This window comes from Lutjanus erythropterus, chromosome 8 (assembly GCF_056507025.1).
Source record: "Lutjanus erythropterus isolate fLutEry1 chromosome 8, fLutEry1.hap2, whole genome shotgun sequence".
Lineage (NCBI taxonomy): Eukaryota > Metazoa > Chordata > Actinopteri > Lutjaniformes > Lutjanidae > Lutjanus > Lutjanus erythropterus.
The window spans coordinates 11,557,565-11,579,617 of NC_139324.1; the positions used below are offsets into that span (position 1 = coordinate 11,557,565).

The 22,053-nt window shown below is 39.8% G+C and overlaps 1 protein-coding gene across 16 annotated transcripts in view; it reads left to right on the plus strand.

The window, feature by feature from the left end:
* clasp1a (cytoplasmic linker associated protein 1a) overlaps positions 1 to 22,053 on the plus strand; it is a 72,395-nt gene that overhangs the window by 41,783 nt on the left and 8,559 nt on the right. For 5 of the 16 annotated variants that reach the window (XM_084724501.1, XM_084724504.1, XM_084724502.1 and 2 more), the window contains 17 exons: positions 479 to 643; positions 3,213 to 3,371; positions 5,687 to 5,749; positions 6,553 to 6,656; positions 7,933 to 7,956; positions 8,671 to 8,915; positions 9,899 to 9,962; positions 10,262 to 10,425; positions 10,900 to 10,978; positions 11,080 to 11,223; positions 13,159 to 13,254; positions 16,044 to 16,193; positions 16,437 to 16,543; positions 17,441 to 17,569; positions 17,965 to 18,112; positions 18,355 to 18,601; positions 20,360 to 20,416. In XM_084724501.1, the coding sequence (XP_084580627.1) occupies positions 479 to 643; positions 3,213 to 3,371; positions 5,687 to 5,749; positions 6,553 to 6,656; positions 7,933 to 7,956; positions 8,671 to 8,915; positions 9,899 to 9,962; positions 10,262 to 10,425; positions 10,900 to 10,978; positions 11,080 to 11,223; positions 13,159 to 13,254; positions 16,044 to 16,193; positions 16,437 to 16,543; positions 17,441 to 17,569; positions 17,965 to 18,112; positions 18,355 to 18,601; positions 20,360 to 20,416 (2,145 nt within the window). The remainder of the gene's footprint in view (positions 1 to 478; positions 644 to 3,212; positions 3,372 to 5,686; positions 5,750 to 6,552; positions 6,657 to 7,932; positions 7,957 to 8,670; positions 8,916 to 9,898; positions 9,963 to 10,261; positions 10,426 to 10,899; positions 10,979 to 11,079; positions 11,224 to 13,158; positions 13,255 to 16,043; positions 16,194 to 16,436; positions 16,544 to 17,440; positions 17,570 to 17,964; positions 18,113 to 18,354; positions 18,602 to 20,359; positions 20,417 to 22,053) is intronic. The other 11 variants (XM_084724507.1, XM_084724508.1, XM_084724513.1 and 8 more) reach the window with 11 other exon arrangements.

The window sequence follows — 22,053 nt, forward strand, 5'->3', positions numbered from 1 at the left end:
TGTTCCCATCGGTGATTGGTGCCACAGTAAATGTCTCCCCCTGTACAGTTAGTTAGAATGTGGATTCAAGTTTTTCACCCTGTGTGTATCTCGGTTGTAACATTTGTATTTGTTCATTCACTCTTAATTTAATTTGAAGTTTGCCTCCATCTTCTGTTTTATTCACTGAAATACTATTCATTCACCTCCACATATAACTAAATCCATGAAGTACACCACATAGGTTTATCCTCCACACTGAGGTTAATAAAATTAAAAGAGGACATTGTAAAATGTTTTGTTACCTTTTTTGTTGCTGCTCTGTCCCCACAGCATTGGGTCTATTAACACAGGGCTTGTGTTTTGTGATTTGACTCAGTCCAAGCATGTTATGAAAGGTCGTACCATTCCCTTCTCCCAACCAATGTCTCAGCCACTTAGAGTATTGTCTAACCATCATATGTGTTTTTGTCTCTGTCTGTCTTCTCTCTCTCTACAGCTGGCAGTCGCTCCAGCTCCCCAGGCAAGCTGCTCGGCCACAGCAGCTACGGCCGCATCCCTCGAGCCACAGCGTCGGCCTCCACCACGCCAGCGGACAAGCGCAGCAGGATCCCTCGCAGCCAGGGCTGCAGCCGTGAGACCAGCCCCAGCCGAATGGGCCTCGGTAAGGCCGGGGCTCCGGTACACACTGCTAACACAAGACAATCGCTTTCTTTAGTAACAAGCTACTCTAGTTGAGTGAAATACTGTGACTCTCTTTTGTAAGCTACTCCTTCGTTACTCCACTCCTTCTTAAACAAACTTAAGTTTTAAATTATTTGGTGCCACGAATGAAGAATGCTAATTGTCTAAGCAATGCATTGTTCTTTTAATAAGTTGGTTCCACTGGCTACCTGAGCATGAGCTTGTCTGCAAGTGTGTGGTGAAGGAGAAACAAGGAACTGAGATGCATCATCTCACAGTGTTCTTTTACTTCACCTGTTTCTTGTCAAATCCACGTCATTAAGATGTGAGGCATTGTGACAAGGGTCAGTCAAACAATGATCAGTCACATGCTCCACATCACATCACACAGGCATACTGTATATGTACAGCACATGAACATATGCACTAGGTGCCAGAGGTTGATGCAGACTTGTGTCAGAAATAAGAGAAACTGGAATTTTCTATCTGAGTTCCCTGATAAAGAGATAACCTTTGAAACACTGCAGACAGGACAGATGACAAAGACAGCAATGTTTGTGTTTGTGATGGGGCTGGCCCAGTGGAAGGGTTCTTCAAGGAACTAATACTGTAGACATCAAACTAATACTGTAGATTTATTAAACCAATTGTTGTCTATGTTTCCACTGAAATCTACAGACACAGGAAGATCAGGCAAATTAGTCTGCTGACATATGAAAACGTGATGACTGATTTTACATGCAGATATATGACAATGATGCCAGTGATGGACCTGGACTTCATCATCGGTCCATCTGTTATATACTCACTTCTGTAACTCCATGTCAGTGTGTTGAAGCACAGTGAACAATAACCAAACTGGTTTGTGGCTGCAGATTTTTTAAAAATGGCTGACATGAAATGCTGCGAGCACTCTGCAGCTTTTGATCATTAATGTGACACTACTCTATAGAGTGCATAGGCTACAAAATATTATATAATTGAGTATTTTCACTGGATAGTTTAGAAAATTTTATAGATCCAAGACAAAACTGACAGAAAGTTGAGATAGAGGAAAAAAAAGTTATTATTAACTTAGCAATTATTAATCCCTCTAATCGCTTCTGACTGTCACTTCTGGCAGTTCTAATTATGATGTAACTGCACACACTTGTTTTCAGATAAACATTTGTCTTTTCTGTGGATATTGTAGGGGTTAGTATGAAAACATCCCTAAAAATATTTTTTCTTACTTGAAAGTGAGCTTGAAGCTACATTGCAGTGTTTCCTTTTGGTAGCCATCACAGTTGGGGTTAAACAACATCGCTGGCTAACATTGGACCCAGAAACCCAGTACCATATGATTATCTTAAGATCCTGGCACTTACTGTAAATCCAGGCAGAGCCCTACTTCACTTGAAAACCTGATTCAACATCTCCTTATTTGTCAGTATTGGATTGATGGTTTGGGCTCCTTTTTGTGTCTTTTTATATGTCACTGAATACTTTCAGTAAGAGGAAATGTTGAATGTTTCTGATTAATTAGATTCTTCATTTTTGTTCAGTTTACAGGTTTGCTTTTTTAAATGGAGGATACAATTCATGTTACCCTGTTAACTGTTTTTAACACAGTTTGATGTGTTACTTTCTTAACATCAGAATTATGGACCCTATGATCCTTTTCTTATTGTTGTCACACATTAACAGAGGCTTGAGTTTCTCTTTTGAATGTCCAGACTATCTAACCTGTACTAGCAGAATGATGTTTGATCAACTCACTCACCCAGCATTCTGCCAATGCTTCTTTCACTGTGTTACTGTGAAACTCTTTCCGTTTTTCTTCTTCTCTTCACTTTCATTTCTTCTTTAGCTTCTTTCTCTCTCTCCAGTCCATCTTTATCTACCTTTATATTTTGGCCCCAGTAGTGGCAGGGCTCCTAGATGATGATGACAGTCGATTGTTTGTACATCCCGTCACATTTTTGTCCAGGCTAAGATCTCAACAATTACAGACAGGGTTGTTGGGAAATTTGGCGTAGTAACCACAGAATTTCTGTCTAGCATCCTCTCAGGACACAATGTGTAATTGTTTACAAAAATTATCAAAATGTAATAGTCAATAATTCACTGAGCACATTCTTGTTCTGCAAAGAATGAAACCTTCCATGATCTTGCCTGTTTAGTCCTTCCTCAAAATGTCAAACTGATACATACAATGTGGCATCACTGATTGAACAAACTATCATTAACAAGTTTGATGAGCACTTTAATGTGTTGAAGGCAGTAAAACTTTTGATTTACATACCTAATACTGTAAGTGTTTCCTCTAAATGCCAACCTCATTTTAGAACCATGATAAGCAAGGCTCTAAAGTCGCCAGTTTGTCTGTTTTACCCAAAACTTTGTTGAGTGAAATACATATTGCGTCCTCAGTGACAGCAGTCTGCAGGGCTTTTCTACTTTCAGTCTTTTTCTCTCCTAACCTCTGCCCCTCAACGTTTCCTCATTTCTGACCCTCATGCCCCCATGAATGCACACTGACATTCCCACCTAACTTGTTGTCCTGACAGCCAGCCTGTGTGGTAAAGCTCTTCTTCCTGCTGCTCTTCCCTACCGCACGCTAGCCCGGAGCCGCATTCCCCGCCCCAGCATGAGTCAGGGCTGTAGTCGCGACACCAGTCGCGAGAGCAGCCGCGACACCAGCCCCGCTCGGGGCTTTGCTCCTCTGGGTGAGTACCGCTGAGCTAACCACCGTCCCGACGACCTCTCCCAGTGAGTGTCCTAACCGGGCAGTCTTTACCAGATGCTTACACGAGCCTTCCTCCTGTTGTTGATGTTGTTTGTAGTGTCTTACGGCCATGCTGCCTCTGCCTGTCTTTCTCTATGCATGCACTGACTTAGGGTTCAGGAAAAAAACAGTTTTACAACTTTTTCTTTTTCTTTTCTGGCTCTTTCTTCTGTTTGTTTTTTTCTTTTTTTAAGATGGTATAAATGACAACGTACCACCTTCAAATTTAGCGTATTTATTTTGCACCGTTTTAAGTGGAATTCATGTGTTTGAATTTTGTTCTGAATGAATCTGTGTACAAACCTTTAATTTGAAGTGTAAGCGTCTCAATTAAAGATTGGGGAAGACATAGAGGAAGAAGTACCAGCAACAGAAACAGCATGCAGTCACTGCAGTCAGCGTTCATAGCTGACGGTGCCCCTGCATCCAGTGCTCAGTACAGTCGTTGCTGCTTTAATTCTTGTGCTGTGACATCCTGGCAAGTGATGTCATAACTCTGCAGCCATTGCTTTGTCATCAAGGAACCTATAAAGAAGGAGTGGAGAAGTACAACACTGCATTAGGGCCTACCTGTCAGTGTTGTTAGCATAGCATAGGCTAACCTTTTCTTGTTGTAGTTGTTTTTGTTGTTTCTATCTACCAATCTAAGAGATTTGAATTGCTGAACACAGACAAGAACGAGGGTGGGCGCTGGCAGGGAATTCAGCACTGAGGTGGTCAGTTAGCAGCTAGCAGTCTGTCCATCATTCAACTCTATAATCGCCTTGGTACATTTAATGATGTTAATGATAATAACATTAATTGAGGTAAATTAAAGATTGGAATTATTCATGACTCTGTTATAAAATCATCTCACAGAGTAATAAATCTTGATCACATATTTATAACAAATTTAAAATTACACACACAATTACAATTGTCTTATGACAGCTAATGTTAAAACCAAACATATGACAGCAGAATGTAATGTTAGAACATAAAGTCAAACAGTTTCTTTAAGTTTGATCAGTAGCACTGTTTTTATGATAGGTTATGTTGTCTTCATAAATGTCAGGTTGTCAGAAGGAGTCATCTCAAACTGTGTCAACTTTACATTATAAATGATATAACTGATAAAATGACACTGAGTCACAACAGTCACAAGGATTCATAGATTCCTTCGTGTTTGTGATAGGCGTCATGTCATGGTTATGATGGTGTCATATCTTATGCACAACCCCTCTAATAAAGTGTAATACTCATTGTTGACTTGCACATTTTTCGGCATTGCTTTGGACTGTCCTTATTTGTCATGAGGGACAAAGTGGTGGAGTTTTGTTTTAGGTCATGAATAATGGATCACTACCTACTTCAGTGTACTGTTCTCTGTGTATCCAAATGTAAATCATCTATACGTGACCCTTTTCACACTGAAGAGCCAGCTATCATCTGCCAGCTAGCGATTATGAAATGAACAGTTTATCATTAATCTCCTTTCAATGTGGTATTTTTAAACCTGGGCTCTACTTATACATATTTTGCAGTCTAAATGAGTAATGGGTACAAAATTTTTGTAATTGGCCCAGTAGAATGTCTCAGCCAGCAGCCATGACACGGACTACAATGATTGCAATGTGATCCCTGAGTGCATATGCACTCATTTAAGTGCTAAAACTGCTTGTTTTTATCACTGACTGGCTCATATTGTTATTCTAAGAGACTGACAATGTTGTCAAAAGGAGCCTACAGAAATAGACCTTTTCAGACAGCCCTTGCAAACAGGGAAATGAAGCCCTAATTCAATCCTGTCAAAGCCACTAGACTCCTTTAACAAAACAATAATTTACCTTGCAGAACACGGGAGATGCCAGTCTACCGCTGCCTCAATTGGTTAATTTGTTTGTGTTATTATGTATCAGGGTGGTTACAGGTCCTTAAAATGTCTTAAATCAAAATTTACTAGTAAAAGGCCTTAAAAAGTATAAAAGAGTCAGAAATTCTTTTTGTTAAGGTCTTAAATGAAGAAAATAAGTGACCCCAAAGTATGTGAAGAGCCAGGTTTAAAAATACAGGAATTAAATTTTGCAAGTAAAGAGTTTATATAAATGTCAAGCCCATTTATTAATATATTTTTAAAACAAAAAGATTACAAAATGAGGCAGGTGTAATCAGTGTGAAAATGGCTCCTTAGTCGTACGTTGAGGTTGGTGTTAAACCTGTAGTGTCTGTCACTAACCCCCTGGTCCGGATGTTGCCCACCTCTACTGTCCCCCGCAGCCTCCCGACGTCACTCCCGTTCAACCAGCGCTCTCTCCACAGCTGACCCCCACAGCCAGTCAGGTGACCTGCATGCCCAGACCTCCCAGTCCCTCTTGGTTCATCACTCTCGAATTCCTTCTCGTAGAGGCAGTTGTGCCTACTTAGCCAGCATGTGTCCGTGGTTGTGTTAAGTGATTTGACTGCAGGCAGCATCCGTCCATCCCATTACTTTATGTTCCCGCCAGAGCATTTTTGGGCATTTTATTCAGTATTTTAGCAAACAGAAGAGGTAAGAACAGACAGGTTGTATCTGTTTAGCATGTAAAATGAAATTTCACGTCATCTGCTTGTCACCACTTTGCCTTTTCAGAGCCTTGTACTTTTTTCATTTGAGCTGTGATTTTTGTGGAATTGTGATCTACAACCATAATATGCTGACTCGCCCAGTTTTAGTTGTTATTTTCCACTTGTCATCCTTCAGATTTTGTGGATTTTGCCTTTTTTGTTGTTATTGTTTTTTTAATATGTAAGCTCATATATAAGCTTCATATCTTTTTCTCTGTGGTGCATTGTTGATACTTCATATTCGTCTTCTCACAAGGAAACAGCAGAGCTGTACCAAATGCCTGTGCTTGGTGTTCCTCTATTTGGATGTTTCTTTTGTAACGTATCTTTTCATTTTGCTTTTGGTGGTTGGAGACCTAAGAATTATACAGTATAGTAATTTGTTTTCAAATATTTGTATGTTCTAACAAAAGTTAAAAAAAAAAAGAAGCAGAATTTGCTTTTGCCCATTCAGGTAAGTTATAGTGGCCACGTTTACTTGATCACAAAGCTTCATCACCGTCTTCCTTTACCTTTTTCTTTTCCCACTACCTGTCCAGACCGATATGGTTTGATCCACCAAGCGAGAATCTCTGCATCAGTCAACGCCATGAGGGTCCTAAACACTGGCACAGAGGTGGAGGCAGCAGTTGCTGATGCTCTGGTAAGTTTCTGTGTAATTTATGCCTTCGGGACAAAATATGTTAATGAGTTTATCATTATTGAAAGGGGATTGTTGTTATAACAACCACTAGGCAGAAAGGTTTCTCTTAGTCTGAGATGGGGGATCTGTTAGGGCTGTATTGAATAGTTCTAAGCTTCCTTCATAACATTTAGGTTAAAAACAACATTCAAAGGATGCAAAGCTTTTTTGTTTGTTTGTTTTTTTAATTTTTGTAAATTGTAAATAAAGATTAGACTTCAGTAAGATTATTAGTATTATATTACATATTACATATATATTATATTACATATTACACCTGTAACTAAAAGTAAGATTGCTTTGATAGTGAACTGAGCTGCAAGAGGCTGTTCAATCCTTTTTGTAGACTTTCATCAAGCACTGTCAGGCCTAAGGACCGTAACTACTATCATCTGCTTTAGCATTATTATAATGTTAATTTAATTGATTAATCCATTCATCCCTTTTCTACCAATTCTCTGGGTAAAGGTGTGACTTTAATTGAACAGACACAATTTATTACTATTAATTATTGTCATATATGGCAGGAAGTACCAACAAAAGTACCAACAAAATTTAAATATATGTATATATATATACATATATACATATATATATGACTTCTCTCTTGAATTTAATGGGACTTAATGGCACTCGGCTTGTGGTTTTAAAGTGCCAAAAAGTACATTTGACTCAACAACAATGTCTGTTTCCAGGAATCATGACCCAGTTACTCAAGATAATCCACAGACCTTGTTGTGAGCAGTTTAATGTAGGAACTACTTTATTTCTGCAGTAGATTCTACTGCAGCTGCCTTCTTTTCTCCAGAAAGAAAGTGAACAGTATACTGTACTTATACTTAGGGGTAGCTTGGATTATTTGATGCGGGGCTGTATGAGGTACTTGTACGCCATATTTAGAATATTTTCACCACTTTCCCTTGCCATTAGACAACTTTTTCTGACAGGAATCTTCCGTGTTGAAAGCCAAATATCACTCTCCAAAGCCACCATTATCTTGCTGCTGCCTTGATTTGTTAATTTTCTTGTGTTGCGTTATTGTATGACTTTGTTGTACCTGGACTGTCCGTAATACTAACGGATCAAGATTCAGTATCTGAAAGATTCACATACATCCGTTCAAATGTGAAATGTTTAGTTCTGTACTCTTTTGCAGAACGACTGGTCTTGTTCTTTGTTCCCCTCTTTAAACCTTCCCTCTCTCCTTTTCCCTCTTGGTTGTTTGTTACCATTTCAGCTATTAGGAGACTCCAGGAATAAGGTAGTTGGTCATTTTACATACTGTTCATGTATCCACGCCATCATGCACTAATCAAGTTCAGAAAACAGTATTGCAGCTTGCCTCATTATATTGGCTCATAACAACCTTCCACCCCAAACCCCTTGTATTTTATTTCTTTATGTTTTTTTATTTAATCTTTCCATGAATGTTTATTTCCATTGCATTCCAGTTTTATGCATCTACTGTATGGTACCCCAGCAAAGTTTTTTTGTTTACATTGTGATATTAATGTGTTGAACCTCATTGTTTTGATACATTATGTACATGCGTTTATTTTTTTCAAAAGTCCATGAGATTAAACTTGCCCTGCTGTTTGAAGTGTCCCCCACTGCATTGCATTTGTAGTCAAGACATTTGCTTACTTGTGGCACTACTGGACTGGCTTTTGACATTTATTTAAACCAAAAAAGTATTTGTTTATTTTGTAACTGAGGAATTGCATATCCAGCTGTGTACATATGTATGTCTGAAATATCCTTGAACTTCAAAGTAACATCCACAGACCAAAACATGAACACACAACAGTACAGAAATCTGCATGGCTACCTGATGCAACCGCCAACCTTGTGTCACAGATTCTTACCTCATGGCTGAGTTTATTTGCTGAAGCCCTTTCCCCTGCAGAGCTTGGTTAACACTGAGGTCTCACACTGTGTGTTTTACATTTCCTTCACGTTCCTCTGTCTCCCACAGAGGAAGCCGCTGAGGCGGAGGTATGAATCGCCGGGGATGTACTCTGATGACGACGCCAACAGTGATGCGTCCAGTGCCTGCTCAGAGCGCTCCTACGGCTCAAGAAACGGAGGCATCCCCCATTACCTGCGGCAGACGGAGGATGTGGCGGAGATCCTGAATCACTGTGCCAGCTCCAACTGGTCAGAGAGGAAGGAGGGCCTGCTGGGTCTGCAGAATCTCCTCAAGAGCCAAAGAATTCTGAGGTGGGATTGGGTTCATGTGTCAAACTGTGCAGAGTGGAAATGTGCGCGTTGGTACCCTATGTCCACATTGCTCAAGTGTGACCAAAGGCTATGTGTCATCTGCTTAACAGTAAAAGATGTTGTGTAATAGCTCTGAACGGTAGGACATGAGAAAGCAAAAACACACATGCAGGGTTCAAAAGTAACACCTGCCACATGCTAAATGCAGGTGAATTTTGTGTTTGGCAGAAAAATTGCAATTGTGATAAACATCCGTGTTACATGTTATTAGAAAAGTCACAAGGCCATTGCATTTGCAATAGGTGGTGTCTGAACAATGTAGAAGCCCCAAGATTCTGGCAAAAACACGAAGCTCCAAACCACAGTCTGCACTGCGGTGGTGGCTGCCAACCCACAAGAGACAAATAAAGAAACAAGTCTGTTTTCTCACTCAAATAATACGTGATGGAGTTTTATGGCCAGTGAAAAAAAATTCTTGGATGGTAAATTTTCTTGCTTCACCTGCAGATAAGACAAAAAGTTAATAGATATTTGGATTTTTTTCAGTGTGGCTAAAATGTAAAGTTAGTAGCAACAGAAAAGACTCTTGCAAGCTGCAACCAAGGGAGTGTTTAGCATGATGTCCTTCCATCCCACATGACATTAGTATGACATGAAAACACTGTGCACTGGAACAACTGTGAGATATACTTACCTCTGAATACCCGAATAATAATATAAAAAAATAAAAGCAAAGTGACTGAATCTTATTAATTAATTAATTTTATTACTTTAGTAAATGGCTGAGGGAGGGAACTGTAGCACTGTGTAGCACCTCTCTATGACACATGAAATGATGTAAATATCAATTTCTGCTGTGGAACTCTTAGATTTCAGCAAAATGACGTCTGTGTTTTTAACCTTTTAACATAAAAAGTAATGAAGTATTGTGGCAGACCCTGCTGTGCCTTACTTAGTTCCTGTGTGTCTCTCCTTCACTGCAGCCGGGTTGAGCTGAAGAGACTTTGTGAGATCTTTACGAGGATGTTTGCAGATCCACATAGCAAGGTAAAGAGGATGACCCGTACTTACTGAAGCACTGCAACTAATGATGACTTTAGTGTAAAGGCATGATATCCAAAACACTGCAATAAATGACTGAGCTGTGACTTACTTGAAACTAATGGAGTGTCTTTTGTTGCATGGTCTGCCTTGCTGTGGATTTAACCACAGAGAGTAAGTGTGTTTTTATCCATGTTACTAAAAGCATAAACCTAAATCTGACTGAATGTGAGCAATTTAATTTCATTCAAGTCATATGAAGCAGTGTTGTGTAATAAACATTTGCACTGTTCACATGCTCTCAGGTGTTCAGCATGTTCCTGGAGACTCTGGTGGACTTCATCACAGTACACAGGGAAGACCTGCAGGACTGGCTTTTTGTCCTGCTCACTCAGCTGCTGAAGAAGATGGGGGCAGATCTGCTGGGCTCTGTCCAGGCCAAAGTTCAGAAGGCCCTGGATATCACAAGGTCGGCATGGCCGTGCAAGTCACAGGGAGTGGATAGCAAAGATTAGTGTTTGTTCCAGTGGTTAAGGGGATATTTCACACTATTGGAAATAAATCTTTCATTTACCTGTTTAGTTGGTATAGAATTTAAAGTCCTTAGTAACTTCTTGTGCTTCTCTGTCATCCGGTTTGTGATAAACTATGAAATTTACTAATCAGTAGCAACACTTCACAATCCTTAAGCAATTATTTCTATACAAATTAAAACTACAGCTCATGATTAGCAGAAACCTTGACTGAGATCTGTTTGAAAGACACATTACTTCCTAAGACTTTCGATTAGTGGTCAACTTTATCACTGTATGGCAAGTCCTCTTAACATTTAATCAGTAGAGCTGACTGGCAGTGATATAGTTTTCACCAGAGGAATGGACATTTTTTTAACATGTAAAAATTGTCATCTTAAATTTACTTCTCATGTCTTTATGTTCATCAGGGAGTCGTTCCCGTTTGACCAACAGTTCAACATTCTGATGAGGTTTATTGTCGATCAGACTCAGACGCCTAATCTTAAGGTAAAGTTAAAATAACGGACTGATTTAAATGATTTTGATTGGTTAGTGTGATTGATACATCTTATGTAAGATATGTGATTGAATGTTTGTAATCTCTGTAGGTTAAGGTGGCCATTTTGAAGTACATCGAGTCTCTGGCTCGGCAAATGGACCCGGCGGACTTTGTAAACTCCAGCGAGACACGGCTGGCAGTTTCTCGCATCATCACCTGGACCACTGAACCCAAAAGTTCTGACGTCAGGAAGGTAGGTACCGACTGGTTCTGGTTTGTCCTGTTATTCAGTACTGGCAATGGAAGTCTCTTTTTTCTGCTCAGACAAAACCATAAATGGGAACTTTCTCCAGGCTAATGTTTGTTTCTTTCCACAATCCCTATTTTTGAATTCATATTTGTATTTATTTTAAGTAGGATTTATACATTTAGTACATGTTTTAATCTTTGCTGTTTTAATCTTCATTATTGGAGAGGCTAGAGAATACGGTGTCGTTTTACTTTTAGATCAAACAAGGTGTGATACCGGACTTAATGGTTTCTTTAAAGAGATTATTGGGTTACTGGGAGATTGGGTTATTTGAAGTGAGGTTGTAAGATGTACTTATCCATAGATAGTGTATTATTAACAGTAGATGGTGGTCTGTAAACCCTCAGGTGTAGGAAGTTAAGCAGTGTACTGCTGTGAACTTGGTCACCAACAAAATGTATTGCAGCCACCTAAAAAATCTATATCAGTTTAAGCGAACACTATATTTAAAACATTTTCAATCCTTTACCTTGCTGTCAGCCTTTTCTGACTGAAAACCACTGTTTTATATACCAAATATCACTCCCTCCAAATCAACCAAACTAGCTGTCTTTAAATAGCTTAAAGAAAAACAGTAGTTTTACCTCACAGAACACAGGAGTTGCTTGTCTACAGCTGCCTCGATCGGTTAGTTTGTTTGTGTTGTTGTGTGGCTCTGGTGTTTTAAAATATTATTTCAGATGCACCAAAGTCGCACATAACAGACAAACAATCTGATCAAGGCAGCGGTAGACCAGCAACTCTGTTTTCTGTGAGGTTGCTTTGGAGAGAGCCTGATATTGGGCCTATATAACAGGGGCTTCCTCTCAGAAAAGTCTGCCTCACAGCAAGGTACAGTGCTGAAAATATTCTAAATATAGCATACGCTTAGACTGATATTGATTTTTTTCAGGTGACTAAAATATGGTTTGCTGCTGACCCTGTCCACAGCAATACACTGCTTAGCCTCTGAGCTGTTACTCCTCCCTACTTCTCCAAATTAGGGATGTGCTGACCTCCATCTACTCAGTAACTATTAATAAGTACCTCGTACAACCCCACATCTAATAATCCAAATTGTCCTCTTAATCCCCATGTTGCGATGTCACAGTCACACAGCTCACGACTGAATTCTGAAGCTTCCAGCTTAATGAAGCTGACACATTAGATCTCGCATTAACACCATTTTTATGATTTTTTTACTTTGGACATATAATCTACATACAAGTTATACCATACTAAACAATTATTTTAATGTAACAAGTGGGTGAGCAAGCTTATTGCAAAGCTAACTGCTTAGAGACTTGTTGAGTATGATGTTACATAAAGTGGTGTGAAAGGAGATATAAATTGTTTATTGATTTTTAAATATTTATTTGGAGAAAACATCCATCACCCCTAAAAGATAAGGTTTTTTTGGACAGTTAATCAGAGGACACACCATATACCACATACCAGTGGTATTTTGAATAACTTGGATACCTCCACACTTTTTTCTTTTTTGTTTGAATTCCACCTATAGTGTTTGTTTGGCAGCTGTTGTAAACTTTGATAATAGGCACTCTCCATGTGGATGGCCTTGGGTCAATGGCCCATTATCTTCATTCGTCTGATTCACGTCATATGTTCTCCCTCTGTGTCCCCTTCTGTTTGTTTTTCCATTGCTGTTCCTCAGAATGAAATCCTCACGTAGTTTCAAATGAGGGCCTGTGCTCCAGGCAAGCTGATCATAAACCTAAGAGGATAGAATATTTGTGTCACTGTAGTTTGTTTCCATTATCTGTGGAGATGGATGGTGCCAGGTTATTATGAAGTACTGGTTTAGTATTGCATCCATATGTGATGTGGAGGACCTGTGTCATGATGTAATGCCCACTCTGCCTTGCCACTGTGCCCCAGACCCTTCATAACTGGGTGAGCGAGGAGCTAGCTGGCAGGTCCAGCACTGCAGCCTTACTGTCCGCTGAGGGCAACCAGGAAGAAAGGTGTAAGCAGGTAGAGCCCACTCCAACAGCCAATCACAACACGACACGATAAGCACGCAATGCCCCGCCTGCCCGGTGCCTAACCAACACCTTCAAGACAGTGAAAACTCGAGTGTGGCATCTCTCACATCATTTATGCTTTAGCTGTTTTGCTTTAACAACCTAAAAATTAGTATGTGCCTTGCAAATTGATCACTCACCAGATAGATTAAAGCTTGTTGTGCAATCAGAAAAGACTTCGGTTTAACTTTGGTATTTTTTCCAGACTACAGGAATTGCTTGTTGCTTTGTATGAATGGACTTTTATTGCTCAACATTGATAGGAATGCTGGTTTGTTACTACTGTGTGCCTAACACATTTTGTTTGTCTGACTCACCTTAACAACTTCTCATCCACCTGCATACCTGCATGCTGTTAACATTTTATTATTGTACAAGAAGAGAAATTCACAAGACTTCCAAAATATATATTAAAACAGTTTGGCTCAGGGATATAATGACAATGTTATATCTGTATGTATAGTGCCAAGTAACAGTATTCAGAAGTTACAGATATTTAGAGTACTTTGTAACACTTTACTTGCGCTTGTCCAAAGCAAAATACGATAATTAGTATATTCATACTTCACATGAACAAGAGCTAGATGTAATGAAAACTTAGAGGTGCACCTAATTGTACTGAAAGATCTTCTGTGCTGCAGCCGGGTTAAAGTTGTGTTTAAAGCATCTGTCTTTTACAGTTTATGGCTTCTTTGCAGCAACATCCATATTTGAAGCATTGTAGTCTTCAAGTGATTGTTGCACTGTGTAACAAAGCTCTCTATCAGTCCTCTGTACTCCTCTGTACAAATAGTCTCAAAGTGAAGACAGCATGTTTCTCACTGTTGAATATTCACTGGAATGATACATGTTGATAGAGTGATAACTTTCCACTTTTCAAAAAATACCTTCCGTAAATTCCCTCCAAGGTTTAAGTACATATACAAGTATGAGTCTGGACAGACATGGATGTAAAATGCAACTTGACAGTTTGGCGGAGGTATACAACTGCTATAATTTTAGTTTTGACAATGTCAAACAATCCCATGTGACTTTGATGGCTAATAGCTATATAAAATTCTCAAAACAATCAGATTGTTAGTCATTCGGTCTTTTAACTTATCATTTTCTGAGTGACAGCCATCATATGCTGCTGGAATCAGCTAATTCCAGTGGTATTAGTATCACTGGTATCACTGTAATGTCTATTAAGGTGACAGTTCACCCCCAAATCAAAAATATATATTTTTACTTCCCTCTAGTGCTATTTATCCAGCTAGTGAGTTGCAGAGTTTTGGAGATATCGAGCATAGAGATGTCTGCCTTCTTTCCAGTATAATGGATCTAGATGACACTCAGTTTGTGGTGCTTATAGCACCAAAGATATGTTTGAAAATGTCAACAGCAATGTCTCTTTCTAGAAATCATGAGCCATTTACTCATCCTAATTCCCAGACTTTGTTGTGAACAGGTTCATGTAGGAACTGTTTTCTTACTTCCGAACAAAACACATGAACGGTATCACTGCGCAAAAGAAGACCATGTGAATTCACTCAAGGACAAGAGGCTCATGCTCCTGGAAGCACTGGATGTAAAGATTAATGGCATCTTCCTTGCCTGAGCTGTAGCCTCTTGTCCATGAGTAAATGCACACTTCCCTCTTTATGGTGATGTGGTTGGTGGGTGTAGTTTGGTCTGTCAAACTGTCTGTGGATTATCTTGAATTACTGGGCCATGATTTCTGAAAAGAAATTTATTCTTTGGTGTTTTGAACACCACAAGCTGAATAACATCTTGTTTCATTATATTAGAGAGAAGGTAGACAACTCTACAGCCAGTATCTCCAACAACTCAGACCAAAACTAACTATAGATGGATAAATAGCACTACGGGTAAGAGGAAAAATGTGTATTTTTAATTTTGGGGTGAACTGTCCCTTAAAGAATAAACATCTATAAATCCAATTAGAAAATCACTTCAATCATTGTACTTAATACTTACATTTACATCACATGACACAACCCTGTTCATGGCAACCCTGCTGGCAACAAGTAAAAAGAAGATAACATGAATGACAACCCCCACTTTTGTGCTGTGTAGTGACAATGCAATCAGCCAGTAAAAAAGATTTAAAAAAGCAGGTAACAGCTAAGGGTTAGCAAGTTACTGGATCTTATATCACAAAAATGTGAGTGTTGGATGTTGTCTCAAATTTATCCTAAACATTTTAGATTAGTTTTGGTATTTTCTGCCCCCATCAAGTTTGATCTGTACTCACTTGCATGTTGCAGCACTGATTTAGCAACAATGTCCTTCAATAGTTGTGTACTTCATTATTTTTTCCACTGAATGCAGCTTTGAACACTCACCTTTTAACAGTTTCTTTCTACAGGCTTGAAGCGTACGTTATTCTACCAACAAGTGCACCGTGGAGCTGAAAAGATGGTTTCCATGGTTTCAGAATTGCTTTGACCTGTATTAATATTAGCCTTGAACCAGCTTGGTCTTCTGTGGTTTTACAGATGATGACCATGAGGAAAATTGTCAAATATTACAGCAGTTCATAATCAGTCACAACCTGTGCTATCTGTGCTTTTTTATACTTTAAAAACGTCAGTACAGCTCCTCTGACTTACTGTGGCGAAAAAGCTGTGAGAAACACATGGTTAAGGTACTTCTGGAACCAGGGAAGCCGTCTTCTCTTTCTAAGCTGATTTGTCCTCCATCCTTAACCTGCAACTTGTACTACATTGCCTCCAGGCAGCCCAGGTGGTGCTGATTGCTTTGTTCGAGCTCAACACCCCGGAGTTCACCATGCTGCTGGGGGCTCTGCCCAAAACCTTCCAGGATGGAGCCACCAAACTGCTGCACAACCACCTGAAGAACTCCAGCAACACCAGCAGCAGTGTGGTAAGTCCAGAGATGCTCACAAAGTCCAAGTCAAGTCTCAAGTCTTTGAGCAAGAGTCGAAGTCAAGTGTCAAGTCTCTTATGGTTGTAATGACCAAGCCACAACCTCAAGTCTCCATCTCTGGGTAAGGTCAGACCTGGGTAAGCAACCTGTGTGCCATGCTAGGTGTCTGTAGATCAGTAGAACCATCAGAGAGCAGGGTTGCTACCATTTGGATTTCATCCTTGTGCTCATGCCTTCCAGGGGTCTCCAAGCAACACAATTGGTCGGAATCCACAACGCCACACCCCCAGCAGAACAAGCCCCCTCACCTCTCCAACAAACTGCTCCCACGGAGGACTGTCTCCAAGGTAGCTAATCACCAGTCTGTTATCTACAACACATTTCCTGTCCAAATGCATGGCTGTGATTTAACCATGTGGGTCTGCTGCTGTTATGATTGGTCATTTATAGTCCAACTAACGACAGACTAACAGGTTGGTTGACTGTAGCATGACACTGAATGACTTGCCCAGAGCAGTTAGAACACATTTGTTGAAAAAACTAAGCCAAACTTTGTTTTCCCAAGATCAAATACAACTTCCTATACCTCTTATACACGCGAATGATAAAACATTTACTGTCTCAGATAAAAGTGGTGCAGTAAAACACTGATAACCAGGATCTTTGATGTTACCATATTAGGCTATTTCCATAAAAATAAAAAACGGGAGGAACCTTACACTTCCTGCCTTTTTTCATGCTTCTGTGTCAGTGTGATGATAAAAATGACTGATAATTGCAGTTCCCTAAGATACAGTTAAACTCTGAGCAGCTCATTCACCTGAGGCACTGTACAGTCCTTTTCTCTGCAAGCAGAAACCCATAAACACAGATAATGGAGCTATCGTATTTTCTGGTTATAATGACCGTAGTTCTAGTTCATTCTGGCTTAAACGTGGAAAATGCTCCCTCACTCACAATGTGGAGAATTTTTATTTCACATAAAGCTAACTTTATGGGATTCTGCTACTCTCCAATGTTCTTCTCTTAATTAACACTTTATTTTAACCTTAAAGCTCAGACTGGTTTCTTTTTGTCTTTTTCTCTTTCTGCACACTGGTTGTTTTTCTCTTCTTCCTCCCTTCTCTTCTCTTGTCTTGTCTTGTCTTGTCTCGTCTCCACCTGTTGTTAATTTCCATCCTCCTCGCCCCACTCTCTCACTCTTGTCTGTGCATCCTTCCCTCCCGGCTGCGCTGTGCCAACAGTCGGTTATGGGGTTGGGGTGTCGACGGACTGTCAAAGCACCCCCCTGCCCCTCCTCCTCCTCCTCCTCAGCCCCACTCCACCCCTGCTGCCCCCTCCTTAAGGGTCCTGCGCAGAGCATATTCACCCAGGTAATGAGGCGGGTTGAGATACAAAGGAGATTATTCCCTCAAAGACGCCAGACCCTGATCCTTTTCCTTATCCACATTTCTGTTTTCAAAACCCAGCTGAGCGAACCTTTCACTTTTCTTGTATGTCAGTTTCTCACTGAATGCACATCATCCCTAATCAAATGAAGAAATCATTTTACATTTCTTCAAACTTGGTCTGATCTGTCTCCCATTCAAAATCGCTAAAATTAACACTTACTTACACCTGACCTTTCCCTTTCTAAAAACTAACCTGTCTGTATGTGAAAAGCAATTTTTAAAAACTTGCCAAAACAAATTTATTTTTGTGTCTTCTTCAAAAAGACATTTCATATAAATCTAGTTTGTATCTCTTTCTGCGTTTGTGTATCTGGTAGCATGATGGAGTATGACACAGAGAACATGAACTCAGAAGAGATCTACAGCTCGCTGCGTGGCGTCACTGAGGCCATCCAGAGCTTTAGCTACCGGAGCCAAGAGGACCTGAATGAGCCAATCAGACAGGAGGGCAAGAGGGATGATGCAGTAAGTCAGAACATTTTCATCTAGCAGCATTTTCCTGAACATAACTCTTATCCAAGGTAGAGTGAACGCTGAACTGAGTTTACATATGAACGTTTTTTTTTCAAATTTTCAGAAGTATTAAATGCAGTAGGAGAGAATAGTCATATGTTGCACTCATACTTTTACAGTCACCTACACTTTGAGTAGAACCATAATGACGTTAACCCTGTCTTATCTTCTCCCACCTCCCTTCTGTCTCACAGGCAGGAAGAGAAGGTGTAGCGTCCTCTCCCGGCTCTGACGCCCGCCTGGGCTTAGACATGGTGGAAGGGGGTCGCACAGCCTTAGACAACAAGACCTCACTACTCAACACGCCATCGCCTCGCTCGTTCTCTGGGCCACGGAGCCGTGAGTTTGCGCCTTATGGCTACGGAGAAACCATCTGCACGTATGACAAGAGTGCCCTGAAGGAGGCCGTCTTTGATGATGATGTGGAGCAGTTCCGTGACTGTGAGTCCATGTGACAAAATTGAGTGTTGACAGGTGGCGGTGGTTGTTGTAACACTGGGGGATGTACTTATTGTAGTAGACAGAACTCATAAAACGTTAATGTATACAAATGTTATATAATGCACATACATTTTGTGTTTCAGAAGCTTTCTTGTTCTGGAACAGTCTTCATCTACTGCTTGTTGTCTTTCGCACACTATAGGACATGCAATATGAGATATAGAGGTTTACACAGGTCCACCCTACGTAAAGCCATAGGACCCAAGACCTCATGGAGAATCTATACAGGCTTAGATCCACCTGCACACAGTCAGTTTATACTGTCAGTTGGGTCCAGAGTCTGTTTAATAATATGTCTAATAGCTGAGTGGATCGGTGAAGACCCAGCTGTGACCAGGCAGCACAGATCGTGATGGAAATGTTCTGTGTGTGTTGCAAAGTGCATCTGTGGCCACAGGGTGGTACCAAAAAACCAGAACAAGTGCCTCTGCTCAGGAGATGTGGGGTCAGAGAGCAGACATCAGACTCGTCTCAGAGATGATGAGAAATTAGCAGTGCTAATGTTAGCAACCGTCACAACAAAGGAGTGATCGTAAGATTCGTTCAAAAGGGCAAACAGTTGAAGTTGTATTTATTAAGCTCAATGCAACAAAACTATAAAGCTGATTCAGTATTCTTCTTCTAGTTACATTTGTCGTCCGTCATCATGACTTTAAAGCTGAAATAAAATGTGATTTTTCAGCAGGAGAACTCAGCTTTGTTAGTCAGTATAGCATACACTGAGGATTTTATTGCTTCTATTGATTACATTTACCATTAACACTCACTGGACAGCCAGATGAAAAGTGCCAAATTTCCCCTTTAAATGTAAGGATTTGCTGCTTGTCTTACTCTTTGGAATTTGGACCACTACATTTAGGGATCTTCTTTGGCTGGGGCACAAATTTTTTAACTTGTGAAGACCTCTGATGAGATTTAGCATAATAAAAGATTGAGCATAATTAAAGTATTATTCTCAGCTGTAATGTACACTATTTCTCCTATACAATGTTGAAGCAGCAGTGTTATTATTATACATTCTCTATCGAAAAGATGTACCACTGAGGTGCTTAGATATAGACAACTACATTTTTTTTTTCTCATTAACATTCATTTATTCAACGTTTTACAATGTATGCTTACTTCTAAGAGTCACAGTGTTTCATACTTTTGGGGTTTTAGAGGAATTAAGTAAAGAAAACATGATCATTTTTGTAATTTTGATGAAATTGTCATTCTTAGTTATTGTTTGATACAAGAAATAGGAGGAGTTATATTCATTAGGTGCGTTGTTGAAAAAGAATAACAAGGGAACAAGGCAGCAGTCTTGACTTTTCCGTTATTATTCTGCCAACCTACATGTCGTCCACCATTCCCCCACTGTGTAATGTGACACAAGAAACAAGAAATGAATCTCAAATGTGGTAATAATTATTTGTAGTTGGCTTTGACTTTTCACTTGTTTAGTTGGGTAAACATTGTGTTGATGTAAGCTGACACGTTTACACTCAATATTGAACAAAAAGGTAGAATTTCATCTGCAGTATGTTTACCACAAACATGCTGTGTGAGACTCTGCAGCTCTTTTGTTGCAGGATACAGTCAGTGCGTCAGTTGTTGTTGTCATCACATCCTTTTGCTCTGCACCCTCCCATCTCCCCTCTGTCCCTCACTGCCCCACCTCCACCTCCATCCCTCCTTAACCTCCCTCCTCTCTAGGCCGACGGCAGGAAAGTGGTGAAAACAAGATGACGCTCCCCAAGGTCTTTGCTCCTGGTAAAGATGCCTCCCCTGCCTGACTGTCTGAGAAACTGACTGACTTGATGACTGAACGACTGTTTGACTGATTTACTGACTGCACCTTCTCTCCACTCACCCTTTGTGTGTGTTTGCATTACTCACTCAGCTCTCTCAATTCCCATTACCATTGCCCATGGTCTTCTAACTTCTTTAAACTCCACCTAATACCTGTGTGTTCACTAACTGTAGCCTATCCTGCTTTTAGTGCAGAACTAGCTGGTGGTGATGCTTACACTAATGCTTATGGCATTCCCTGTAATGAACCAAATGTTTTGGTGGTTGGGTTAGTATGTCTAATTCATCTTTCAAGATTTATTTGAACTTATGACATAATTAAAAACATATGCTCAACAATTTAATATCTGTCACATGCTGCTTCAGAACACAATACATAATATTAGTCTAATCACACTAACACCTCTGGAAGAGCAATAAAGGTCACATTTTGTACATTTAAAATGCCATTAAAACAAGTAACATCACATATTAGAATTATGTTGCGCACCTAATTTTTTTATTTTCAGATTCTTTGCCTCTTATTGTCAAAATGTTTTTGAAATGATCCACTATTTGGCTGAAATTCATTTCTGAAGTTTAATATTAAATGGGTAACTGCATTTTTCAACCTGGACCCTAATTTCAATTTTTGTATCTAACTGACTAATGTGGACAGCAAACTGATCCAGTTTCAAGAGGGATCATTGTAGCCATCAGCCAGGAAACAGGCTGCAATCTAAATCCTTATGGGCAATGGTGAACTATCAAAGTACGTGCACTAAAAGTGCTTGTTTTTGCCACTGACTGGCTCAGATTGTTATTGAATTTGACAGCATTATGGAAAGAAGAGGGTGATGGAGGTCTACAGAGATGGACCTTTTTGTTAAAGAATCCTAAGATCCTAAGATAAGATCATTTATTTAACTGGAAACAGCCAATTTATTGCTCTGTTCAAAGTGATAAGACTTCATTTACAGAAACGGTAGGAAACAAAATAAAACTCCTCAAAATCGTCTTGGTTCATCTCCGACAATCACCAACTCTGGTTTGATTCAAATAAACCCTTAAGTCACAGAGCTATATATGTGAAAATATTCTGGCCATTTCTTCCTGTTGCTTCTCAGATGATAATCTGAGCCTGTCAGTGGCAAAATAAGCAACTTCAGTGGAAGTACTTCAACATTGTGCAGTTGCCCATAAAGATTACTTTTCAGACCATTTCACAGCTGATGGCTGCAGTGCTCTCCCACAATACTCGACCAACTTCAAAACTTGTTGTCCCGATAGTCACTTAGAAACAAAAGCACAGGAAAATAGCGTCCAGTTTGAAATATACCTAAGTTACCCTTTAAGTCCTGTAGTGCCATGACTTAAGGCTTTTATTACATACCTAGTTGTTAACTTTGCCATGCATTCAGAGACTACAGTGTCCATCTTGCTGCATCATGTCACTTTATATTCTGTCTTAAAAGCACAGTTTTCTCTAAACAAGTGAGAATTTTTCAACTGAAATTTAAAATCACTTTTGACATGACAGACTTAATATTGATGATTATTTTACTGATAAACATAATAATTTGCTCTGGAAAGAGGGAAAATTTTCCTGCAGCCTTTGT